The sequence below is a fragment of the Mesitornis unicolor genome, unplaced genomic scaffold, assembly GCF_000695765.1.
Source record: "Mesitornis unicolor isolate BGI_N332 unplaced genomic scaffold, ASM69576v1 scaffold38084, whole genome shotgun sequence".
In the NCBI taxonomy this organism is placed as follows: Eukaryota; Metazoa; Chordata; class Aves; order Mesitornithiformes; family Mesitornithidae; genus Mesitornis; species Mesitornis unicolor.
This window is the reverse complement of record NW_010180126.1, coordinates 4419-16203: the sequence shown is the minus strand read 5'-3', so window position 1 is coordinate 16203 and position 11785 is coordinate 4419. Positions and strand designations below refer to the sequence as shown.

Here is an 11785-nt window from a genome sequence, read left to right as displayed (position 1 = left end):
GGAAATGTCATGACCTCCCTCTCCGGGTGGACCCACAGCAGCTCACCTGTGACTGGTGCTGGGCTCTGGGTCAGCAATGGAGGTGAGCCCACGACTGAGCTCCCTGTGGATGGGAGGGCTTGGGACCAAGCTCCTCCATGCCCCAGCAAGCCGCCAGGCAGCCGGCAGGTTTTGGGAGAAACACAGGGTCCAGTGAGGTCCCCCCTCTGCAGCCAGGCGAGGGAAGGTTTCCAAGGGCATCTCCTCTGATGTTCTGCATAAGTTATCTCCTACAGGTTGTTTCAAACATGCAGCAGACCTTCACCGAGGGAACTGCTGGGATGGAGCTTCTTCCATCGGTTTTGGCAGTTGTCTATGTTTTTGTCCAGATGGAAAACACCAGTCACGGTTCTGCATTCAGTCCCAAGTGGATGTCACTGCTCAGGACCATGATGCCGAAAGCTGGGAGCACACCTCTCACTTTGGTCACCTTCCCTGCGCTGGGACATGCATCCTGTCTGGCGTGGCTTTGTGGCTCTCTTATGTAGGTGCGTGGGTTTGATTCTTCTGTGTGTATATTTGGCTTGTGTTGAGTCTTTAGGGGTTTCATTGGGGTTTTTTGTGTTGTTTGCCGTTTTCCTCCAAAATTCCAACCCTTCCCCCTCCCCGATTCACTTCCCTCTCCCACAATGCACTTCCTCACACTCCTTCTCGGATCAGGTCCAAGTCCTTCTCCAAAATTCAAGAATTACCCGCAAGCACCAGCTCATCTTTTCTGGCCGGAGCCAAGCATGACCCTGGAGACAAAGTTGACAATGGCTGCAGCTGGCTGGTCTGGGTCCAGCTCAGCAAAGAGGTGGCAGATGTTGTCTGTGGTGCTCCCTTGCTTCCTGGCCACAAAGCCGAAGAGCCTGGGGTGGGGAAAAGGCAAGAAGCTCAGTGAGGTTTGCCAGCATTGCTCACCCAAGGAACACCATCACCCCTTCCAGCATGGTCTGGCCCACCTTCCCCTCTTTAACATCCACCCTGCGCAGCGCAGAATCATCCCAAACCAGTCCGCATGAAGAGCTACCTACTACATTTCCATCATGTCTTGGCCAAACTGTCCTTGCTCTGGCTATCCCTGCCATCCCCAAGAAGGGACCTTCCAGGTGATCACAGCATTGACTTGGTTTGGGCACTGACCCTTGAAATCACAGAGGTGTGATGGGCTGGGCTGGCCATTGGGATAGACCCCCTGTAAGTGATCCCATAACACTGGGAAGGCCGTGTGGGGACACAGGGAGCTGGGTGAGACCATACAGTTATTCCTGTCTGTCTCTCCCTTGATGAATAAAATGTCCTCTTTTTTTTTCTTGCTTTTTTTTTTAATTAGAACATGCAAACTCAAGTTATAAATACAGGGGAACAGAATGTGAGACAGGCCCAGGCTGTGGCACTTCTAATTGGGGAGGGGAAATATCCCAGCAGCTGGACATTCTAATAAAAACCCCTTTGCTAACACAATGGCTAAAATTAGTGGGAATTGGCCCCTGGAAACAGGCTCAGCCAGCAGCTCTGTGCTCCTGCGGGTCAGGACAGGAAGAACAGGAGGAAAGGGAAGATCCAGCTGGTGGCTCACGGGTGGGCAGCATAACCCCCATCTCTGCTCCATGAATCGACTCCCACTGACTCCAGTGGAAGAGTTTCCAGTAAGGCCAGTTCTGCAAGGGCTGTGCCTGCTCTGAACAGGAATCTGGGACTAAAAGTTGCTTCCTGAGTCCCCAGAACCATGGCCTCACGCTTGGGTGAAACGCTCCTACAGCAAGAAGTTGAGCCCATCTCATGCATGGCCAAGAGGCTGACCTGCATGGGGCATCTCCCAGCCAATGCTCAAACACAAGTGGGAGCCACCCAACAGCAGCTGGGAAGAATCGACCGGGAAGCACAGAAAGTACTTACTTGGCTGGGCCACTGCCATCAGTTTTAGTCCACCTGCAAAGAGAAGAGAAGGTCTGAGGGATGGTGCCTCCTGCACCCCACAGAGACAGGGCTGTGATGGGGGCCATCACACCAACTCTGGAGAGCCAGCCTGGCTTTGCACAGGCTTGGCTCTATGGAAAGAACACTGATGCACCTCTCCACCATCATGAAGATGCTTGGAGACACCAAGAAGTCACCAGGAGAAGCTGGTGTTGCCCCACAGTATCCAAGGGGATCTTTCATCTCTGCCCTCCGCAGTAGCAAGAGGGACAGAGCAAGTGAACACACTGCTTCAAGCAGCCCAGGAGCCTGGAGCAGGGAAAGGAGCAGGGCACATGTGCTCCTCCCAGGTTAGGTTACTCACTTTCGTTCCTGGGGGTCCAGGTCGCAGAAGGTGACAGTGTTGAGGGGGTAGTGTCGTCGGAAGAACAATCTGTAACACAAAGCAGGGAGCGTCAAAGCCAGGGAGCTCTCACCATAGCCCAGCCCCACCACCGTAGGGGACACTCCCATAGGTCTCCCCTAGGATGCTCCAGTAGTCATGGACAAAGCCCAGCCCTGCCCAAGACCAGGTTCTTGCCACCCCAGGGACTGGGGGATTGGACTAGATGATCTTTTGAGGTCCCTTCCAATCCCTAACGTTCTGTGATTCTGTGATCCTTCATCAACACACTCCCTGGATCACAGCCCCGTTGGCTCTGGGGACCCAGAGACGTTGCCGTGAGGGCTCTTACTTCCTCTGGTTGTCGGTTAAGGTGATGCCTTGTGCAGAGACTTTGAAGTGGACAATGGTAGCGGTGGGCGTGGGGTCAGCCACCAGTGTCTCTGCAACAGCCTTTGCGATGGCCTGGGGGCCCGTCAGTGACTCCATCTCCACTGAATTGATGAAGAGGACGTTGCAGGCTGGAAAGGGAGACAGCAGGTGTAGGGTCAACCACTGCTCTGAGCTACATTCACCCCACGACAGCCCCTCTCTACGCACCTGCACCCTGTTTGAGGAGGTCTGTGGCCGAGTTGGTGGCTGATGCAGTGTCCTTGTCCTCCATGGGATCTAGAAGACAGGGGGCGGTTAGTGCTGCTCCCTGCTTAGAAACCTAACCCGTCCCTGCAGGAAGGATGCAGCCTCTTCTGGTCCTGGCTCTTACCTCGGTCAGGAATGACCAGCTTGCAAGGCAGGGCCAAGGGCATGATGGAGTGCTGGTACACCAGAGCTGAGAGACAGCCTGAGGAGAAAGGGGAGATGGTCAGTGCAGGGCTGGGGACACAGGTTTCCTGGTGTTAGGTCATTGTTGCTTCAGGTGGATGCGAACAGGCTTTTTGGTGTGTTTCTTCACTGTGGTCCTAATGCCACACATGGCACTTCCTCTTGCTGGAACCACCATGCCCATGGAGGGCTCTGGAAGGGGGCAGAGATACCAGGGCCACCTTAAGAACAACAAATGGGGCAGAGGTCCTCGAGCAGTGCCTTGAAACACATTAGTCATGGGATAACTGGAACAAGGGGAGCCCCTGCCCTCCACCCTGCCCAGCAGCATCATTTGTCCTACACATGTGTGCAGGAAGGTATGCACCTCTGCATATGGGCTCACTTGTGTGCAATTATGAGTGTGCATGACCCCAGAGGATCCAAATGCCCACAGGACCTGGTAGAGGCAGTAAGAGAGGTGTGGGCTCTCCCAGGCACCTAACTGCTCTGCTCTGATAGTTCAGCAAAGGCAAGGCTTTCCCAACCCAACCTCACACGTGGGAAACATGCTGGGGGCACTCACCAAAATTGGGCTCGTTGGGGCATCCTTTTAGTTTCACACCCCGCGGGCTGGTCTCAATGAGGAAATGCCTCACCAGCTCGTTGGTCATGTCTCCTGGGAAGAGATGGGATGTTCTCACACCAGAGCCACCCTCCTCCTCCTCTTCCCCCAACTCTGCAGTCCCACAGGTAAACCAGTGCTCAGACTTGAGGGAAGGGTCCCTGCCACTCCACAGACCCTCCTCAGATACGGCCCTCTGGTCAGGGTCAACCTCAAACCAGGCTCCTCCATGGCATTGGTGGGCTAGGAGGGTTATGCCTGGTTCACCATGCCAAAGCCCAGGATGCAGATGCCCCTGAGCCCTCTGCAGCTCAGGACAGAGGATGTCTGGTGCTTCCCTGTGCCCTAGGAGGGAGGGCCAGGAGGGAGGGATTCTGCTACATCAGCACATACCCAAGGGCATGACTGGCTCAGCAGACTCAGCTGCCCGCTCGCCTTGGCTGAACGATGGAAAGTATCTTGGCGTGGGATGGAGAAGGGCACACAATACCTTTCTTGTTCTGCTGCATGACTGTGGGAGGCGGAGAAGCTACTTTCATGGCGAGGCCGTAGGCTCCCCGGAAGGAGTGGCTGTCCCGGATGATGAAAGCCCCCGGCTCTCTGTTCTTCAGCAGTGCAATGGCTGCAGGAGAGAACAGCAAACCTCAGAGCTGGCACAGTGAGAGCCGATGTGTCCTCCGAAACCTGCAGCTGCGGGTCATGACAGGACACTCGGGCTACACGGCCTCGCAGCTGGGCACCACAATGTTACCATTTCCCCTGCACATCTTGATGAGGGTCTTGAGTGGGTCTGTGACCAGGCAGGGGCTCATCTACCCCACTCCCCTGCCCTTGCCCAGGTATCTCAGAGTATCCATTCCCACTCAGCTCAGCTCTGAGCAATCGAGCTCTGGAGAGCAGGCAGGGATCAGGGGCCAAATGCTGGGTCCTCTGTCATGATCTGAGCATCCACAACCCACCTTCACTCCTAACTCAGGCCCTCAGGGAAATCCTCACTGTCCCCTGTGATCCCAGATACACCCCAACTCCCGAACATAGCTCGCTCAACCGCATCCTTCGCCCTGTGCCATCTGCTCACCCTGCTCCCTGGAGATATCTGGTTTGTACCAGTACTTGGAAGTGTCCTGCACAAACTTGACGTTGGCACGAGTCTCAGGGCTGAAGTCTGCAAGGTAGGGAAGAGAAGACAAGAAAAAAGTTCAGAGATGCCCTATCAAAAACTTTCATCTGGCTAAATACCTCCACCTCCTTTCAGCCCCATCACATTGCTTTAACCTCAACCCAATCCTCCATACCCAGGCAGGCCGATCATCTCCTGAAGTTTATGGGGCTGCTGGGCTAAACCCAAGTGCAAGGGCCCTCAAAGGGCTGTGTGTCAGATGAGTCTCTTTGCCACACAGCCAGAGACAAAATGAGAATTCATCATTTAAAAGGGAGCTGGCCAGGTGAAATGAAAGGTGTTAGAGGAAAGAGATATGTCCAGAGGGTGGTCGGGAGACCCGCTTACTTCCGAGGACCTTCATTGCTCTCTAATGTTCAAAATTTGGCTCATCCATCATAAAAATAAGTTCCTTAGCTTTGCTCTGCGCAGAGGAACTGGACAGGTCGAAGTACCATCGGAAATGCAGCCCCAGCCCCAGCCCTGCCCTGCCTCTCTTGGTGCCCATCAGCAGCACTGCCCCAGTGGAGCCAGTCCCCTGGCTGTGAAGCCACCACTTGCTCAGGCAAGTTTTCAAAAAAAAACCAGAACAAAGGACCCAGCAGGTCAGATAGCATCACTGCTGGAGATGCGTTATCATGCAATCTGGTCACCTTCAGAGAGATGTGGGGGCTCGCTCCCCTCCCCAGTCTGTTTGCTAGTTGTTACAGTCTTTAATTGCTTGTGTTTCCCAGATGGGAAGTGTCCCCAGCCACACCGAGGCAGGCGCCAGCGTGCCCACAAAGGGCTGCCCGTTGGGCAGCGAAACCTGCCCAGCAGCCAGAGCCACTGCTGCCTCATAGCTTTATTTCCCTGGACCTATCGGCCCAATCTTGGCGTCACTGAGGTGTCCAGTAACGGGAGCCAGCGAAGACGCTCCAGGTGCGGCGGCACCCAGGGCACGGCACAACATTTGAAACGAGAAGGCAGCACCATAGCAGGATCTCAGCAGGGTAAAGCCCGCCGGGAACAGAGCCGGAAGGTCAGCGCATCCCCACGGCAGAGAAAAGCTGCCTCTGGGTGCTTTGATCTCCCGATATACAACTCTGGGCGCTGTTTACACCAGCTATGTTGGGTCAGTGCTTTTCCTGTTTGGATTTGTCAGAAAGTGCAGGAAATGGCTCAAGCCCCAGCGGTGCCGCTGGTTTGCGGATGGGCAGGAGGGGTAAATCAGGACACAGCTGCAATCTCTTCCCCATTGGCCAGTGAGGAGGAGGAAGGGAGAGCCCTGGACAGGGCAGAGGGACACAGGGACCTCCAACAGCATCCCTTACCTGGCATGGAGAACTTGGAGAAGTCCGGCAGGGTGTGGGAGAAGGCGACAGTGCTCCCACCGCTGGGGCTGGACATGCCACTGGAGAGAGGTGAGGACACCTTGCCGTTGATGGTGGCATAGTTGGGCAGGCTGTTGGAGCGGTCCCCGGCCGACATCCGCCGCTTCTCAGGCAGTGCAGGCTGCGGTGTAGGGCTGCCCTGGCGGTAGGCAGCCGAGTCCGGGGAGGAGGAGTGCGGCGTGCTCATGCCAGGGTAGTACGCTGGCGAGACGGGGAAGGACGGCGTGGAGGGAGGTTGGTAGCCAGAGGAGCTGCTCTGCCGAGACAGCGTCTGGTGCCGCTCCTCCGGGCCGGAGTAGCCATACAGGGGGCTGCCAGGGGTGACGGCCGCCGCCACTTGATGCCTGGCCAGGCTGGGGCTCCCTGGTGGGGCCACCAGGTTGCCATGGGTTGCCATGGCATGTCTGCCCAGCCCGGGGCTGCCAGAAGCACCGCTCACGCTGGGGTTGATGGCTCTTCGTCCAAACCCAGGGCTGGGTGGTGTGTTGGTAGCCACTGTCCGGTGCAGGGTGCGGGGACTCCCTGGCAGGACGTGGACCCCCACCACATTGACCTGTGGCTGTGGCCGAGCTTGGGGGTCTGGCTGGAGGCCAGCTCGGACATCAGGATAGTCAGGGCTGGCATATGCCAAGCCCGGGACCCCTCCTTGGACCATTGCAAAGGAAGATGGAGACGAGTTTTGGTAGCTGCTGTGAGCAGAGGGCACCTGTGAGCCCACAGGTGACCGGTAAACAGGCTCTGTCGAGGCATGGGGAGGCGTAACCGTGCCGTGGGGGCTGCCCTCCGATGGGTAGCTGCGGAGGGAGGCCCTGAGGAGAGATGAGGAAAAGGAGGATTCAGTTCCATTGCTCCTTCCTGCTGCTGGCTGGTACCCTCCTGTGAGCAGTGCACAGGGAAAGTAAGGCACAGCACCAGCAAGCTGCTCGGTTGTTCAGAGGCAACAGTGGGACAGGTATTGCCAGCTGCGTGAAAGCAACTGGAGGCAGCTTTAGTGCCCTTGCACACCTAAAATCTCTCTCAAAATACGGCTTTCTGGGAGAGATAGCCTCTTCCCAGCAAAAGCCTGGTTCATTCCTCCTTGCCAGCCTTGTCAGGCTGAGCAGCTGCAGGGCACCCCATGGCCAGGGTGGAGAGGGGACAGAGATGATGACTGTATCGCATGACAGGGGACCAGTGCTCAGCCTAAACCCAGGCTGGGGGTTAGCACAGACCCCATGTCTACCCCTACACTTGGGTTCCCAGCAAGATGCTGCTGAGGTCCAGTGACTACCAAGTGACCACCAGTGACCCAGCTTTGAGTCGTCGTCAGGGCAGTGAGCCCCATGGTTGGTCAGGACCCCCAAATCTTGCATGGGAAGATGGGGATACTTGCAAAGGCAAATTCAACATGGGAGTAAGCCTGTGCACCAGGCAGGGTTCAGCCCCAGCCTCACCAGCCTCTGAGACTTGCACCCACTGCCTTACCCGTCCACACTGTGAATGGGGCTGCTGGTGGAGACAGGGCTCGAGGCGGTGAAGGAGTTGTTGAAGGTACCATTCCTGGTGGGCACCTCTGGGGCCCCAGACTGGGCAGCAGGCAGGGTCCCTCCTCTGCCTGTCGTAGCTGTGCGGGCCACTGACTCCACATAGCTCCTGGGCTCTGCAACAGAAGGGGAAATGGATGAGCTCACAGCTCACATGGGAAGGGGGCTATGCCCTTCTGGCTCTCCCCGTTTCAACCAGTGAAGGTGCTTGAGCTAAGCTCCTCTAGTCGCACCTTTCCCTCCCTGTCCCTCTTCCCCCATATGTTGTTCGAAAACACATCTGCCTCATCTGGGCCTTTAGGCTGCTCCCAGGGATGCTGAAGGGCCCAGCCAGGGCAGAAGGACGGGGGTTGTGCCCACCCCTTTCCTTGAGGGGACCAGAGCACACAGGACCATGGCCCCTTCTCGTGACACAACCCCTTCATCCTGCTCTGAGTCAGCGTCCCTCCCCGCCCGGGATGCCACACAGCACACGTTGTGCTCCCTGCTCATCCTCAGCCCCTAAAAATAGAGCGGGTGACTCTGCCCAGCCTGCGCTGACTCACACGGGACTGATGCTGCCCAGCGGTCCCAGCCCCGTGCAGCCCACTTCTGCCAGCCATCCCCAGCAGCAGACCCAAGAGCAGCTCCAGCTATTTCCACTGCAGCATCCAATGCTCTCGCTCCCAGCCTGCCTTGAAACCAGAGCTCATGAGCATGACCAAGAAAAACAATTTTCCTTTGGAGCCACCGAGTTGTCCTGTGCCAGGAGCAGCAGGCTGGTCTGGCCGTCACCAGCCACAGCAGCCTCCAGACTCAGTTGTCCACCCTCCCTTTCCCCTCTGCCTCCTGCCCAATCCAGGCTGGTCCCCATCCCTACTGTAACCCCTGCAGCTCCCAGCTTCCCCACAAAAGCCACACCGGAGGAAGGTGCTGCAGCTTCAGCCCCATCCCCCAGTGCTCCTGCAGTCGTGCTACACCTTGGCTGCCACCGACTGCCTCTGTGCTGGTGCACAACGCCCTAAGTGAGACCCACTGGCGTCAAACACTGCAAGCCAGGCATCCCTGCAGGTCCCCGGCTCCAGGCTGGCCATGCCTGAAGCAGCTTCGCAGTAGTAATTAGCATGACAAACATCATTATTATTATTAGTCATAACAGCCGGGCTCAGGCTAAGCCTGCCGGCAAGCCGACCCACTCACAGCCAGCAACGCCAATGCACGGCTCCGTGTTCATTGCTAGACCGGGGATTGCAAGGAAAAATAGTGTCAGGGGCCCCCTCCTTCCCCTGCAGCATCTCTGTGCCCCATCTGCCTGCAGCCAGGGAAGGAGGAGTCCATCCCCTGGGCTGTCCAGCCCTGCTTAGCCACCCCAGGAAAGATCTAAGCCAAAACCAGACCGAGGACCTCAACATGGGCTGGGTTCCAGCATCTGAGACAGGACACGTGGCTCTGAGTGACGGGGACGAGGCACTACCCAGGAGGACGCCCAGGGCAGCTGCGAGAAACTCATCGCCGCTTAGGTAATTAAATTAATTTCACAGCTACTCACTTTTCCCCCCCAGCTCCCAATCCCAGACTAAAATTAGTCAGACAGTACATATGAGTCAGCCTACAAGAGTTAAAGACCAAAGGGCTGCGAAAATGCCAGCCCCTCCTGCAAAGGTGGGGGCCAAAGCAAGGCAGGAGCTGGGGCCTCCAGGAGCAGGGACAGCACACACATGGCACAGTGAGGTGTGTGACCATGGGCACGGCTTCAAGTTGCTTGGTTCAACACAGTGAAAAAAGAAGAAAGAAAAAAAGAAGAAGAAAAAACCTAGGAAGTTTCGGGCAGAATTTTTTTAGGTTGATCTCCAGGTGTTTTCCTGCAAGAGGCTCTAGAGATGGGGAGATGGTGGGAGAACAGAGCGGCTGTGAGTCACCAGGGAGGTGGGCAGTTGTTCGAGAATCCCGAATCTGAGCAGGGCTCTGCTCTGACCAGAAATCCGCAGTGCTGTTTTAAAGCCTCCTTGGAGGTGGCAACCTGGCCCTGAGCTCCTGCACAGCCAGAGCATCCCCCGGCCCCAGGATCAGCAGAGCAGCACCCAGTGGGGCAGGGATCCTCATGGAGCATGTGGCTGGATGCAGAGGGTGTTAAGACAAAGCTTTGTTCAGCCAAAACTCCTGTCCCTGCACAGGACTGCAGATTCAACTCCCCTAGAAATCACCAGGTTATACAAGAGGACGAACGACAAAAGCAGGGCAGGAGGCTGGCGGTGGCCGCTCAACCCAGCCAGTGTGGGGTCACCAGACATCCTTTAATGCACCCAAGACAGCATCACTGAAAAATCAGCCCTGGAAACAGAACATTTTCTTAGAGTAAACCTTTCTCCAGTATTACAAAACATTCAGGTTTGGGTTATGTGTACTCTGAGGAATTCCAGGGGAGAAGTGCTGACAGCTCCTGGGACCACCGGAAGCATTGCAAACTCACCGAGAAGAGACATTTTCTCCCCAAAACCCATCCTGAACTCTTAGTTCCCTATTCCAGCGCCGAGGGCCCAAAGTTTCATTAAAGACAAAAGCAAAGCCACTCAACAACCATTAGGTAGAAGGCAGCACTCCAGGGAATCACAGCTTCTCCTGAAGCCTCCATTACCCTGGGAGCCCACAGTGCCTCCTCCTCCCGAGCTGCAGTCCCAGCTCAGCCCCATCCTCCGCATCCCAGGAGAGGCGCAGCCCAGGGACGGGAGAGGTGGGGGTAATTTGGGCAGCCTCCCAGCCGGTGGAGGATGGACACCAGCTGCCGGCACCATGCCGCTGCCCAACCGGCTGAGCCGGCAGCACACTGGTGGCCTCTGCGCCTACTGACCTTTTGTGCTGCACTTTGGTTTATTTTTGCTCCAAACAGCAGCGGCAAAGGCAGAAGGGGAGGAAGAGAGCCCAGAACTGGGGCTGCTGCTCCCAGGCCCCAGGCCCCTGCCAGACTCGTCCAAAACCATCCACAATGTGCCAGCATCCCCAGCGTGCCACTGGCGAGGATGTCACACACTGACAAAGAGATCTCAGCCCCCATGGATGACTGCCACCTCCAGCTCCAACTTGGACACTGAGGGAGTCAACCACAGCACAAGGCACAGCGTCCCCTTCCTCAGAAAGGAGCAATACCAGCCAGACTCAGGTTCCTACATCCCTGGAGAGCAGTGCAAGGGAAGGCTGCTGGTGCAGACAGCCGAAACCTGCTCTACGTGATGGTCTTGACAGTGGAGATGAGCAGGGAAAGGAGAGACAGAGAAAGAAAAGCCTTTCTTACCTTCTTCAGAGCCACCACCTGCCTCCCCTTCTGGCTCTGAGAGACGGAGGGGCAGGGGAGCCACAGGAGCAGGAAGAGGAGGAAGAAGGGAGGTGTGAGACAGAAAGAAAGAGAAGCGCCAGTTAAGCAGCTTTGCTTTACTCAGGCAGGGGCACACAGAGTGCAAAGGAGAGTCCCACACCTCCCCAACACTGCATCCCAAACCAGACCTCGGTCCTCGGACACCCCCAGGGTCCACCTGGGCACCCCAGAGATGATGTCCAAACCTCAAGAGGCTGGTTCCAGGTGGGGAAGAGGGAACAGTGAGGAGCCACCATAAAGGGCTGTTCTGGGAAACCCAGCAAGCACCAGAAAAGCATCAACTTTGGGGGAAGAGCAAGAAGGGTCCTGCAGGGCAGGCTCAGTCAAGCTGTGTCCCCTGGGCTCAGCCAGGTTTTGGGGAGGTTACACTCAGCCCCAGGATGGCCCAGGATGAGGCCTCGTGTGCTGGGGAGCAGCGAGGTCTAGCTTGGCAGGCTGCTCTGGGACATGTCCCCAGGACAGCGGGTCCTTTGCACCTGGGAATCGCTCTCAAAGATGGAGAGAGCTCTGGATACTGTTCTGGCTGACAGGCTCGGCTCCCAGAGAGCCGACCCTCTCCAGCTGTGCTGGGGTGAAGAAGGGATGGAGGGGCTGACGGAGGGAGGAGTATGGAGCTGAGGAGGACACAGGAC

General features: G+C 56.8%; 1 protein-coding gene across 1 annotated transcript in view; it reads right to left on the bottom strand.

The window, feature by feature from the left end:
- Positions 1–561: 561 nt before the first annotated feature.
- TNS1 (tensin 1) overlaps positions 562–11785 on the bottom strand; it is a gene marked incomplete at its 5' end in the record, with an annotated part of 14424 nt that continues 3200 nt past the window's right edge. Inside the window, 11 exons of the mRNA XM_010183010.1 lie at positions 562–890; positions 1921–1953; positions 2306–2374; positions 2676–2844; positions 2924–2992; positions 3087–3164; positions 3711–3803; positions 4240–4371; positions 4828–4914; positions 6222–7090; positions 7746–7920. Coding sequence (XP_010181312.1) covers positions 746–890; positions 1921–1953; positions 2306–2374; positions 2676–2844; positions 2924–2992; positions 3087–3164; positions 3711–3803; positions 4240–4371; positions 4828–4914; positions 6222–7090; positions 7746–7920 — 1919 coding nt within the window. The remainder of the gene's footprint in view (positions 891–1920; positions 1954–2305; positions 2375–2675; positions 2845–2923; positions 2993–3086; positions 3165–3710; positions 3804–4239; positions 4372–4827; positions 4915–6221; positions 7091–7745; positions 7921–11785) is intronic.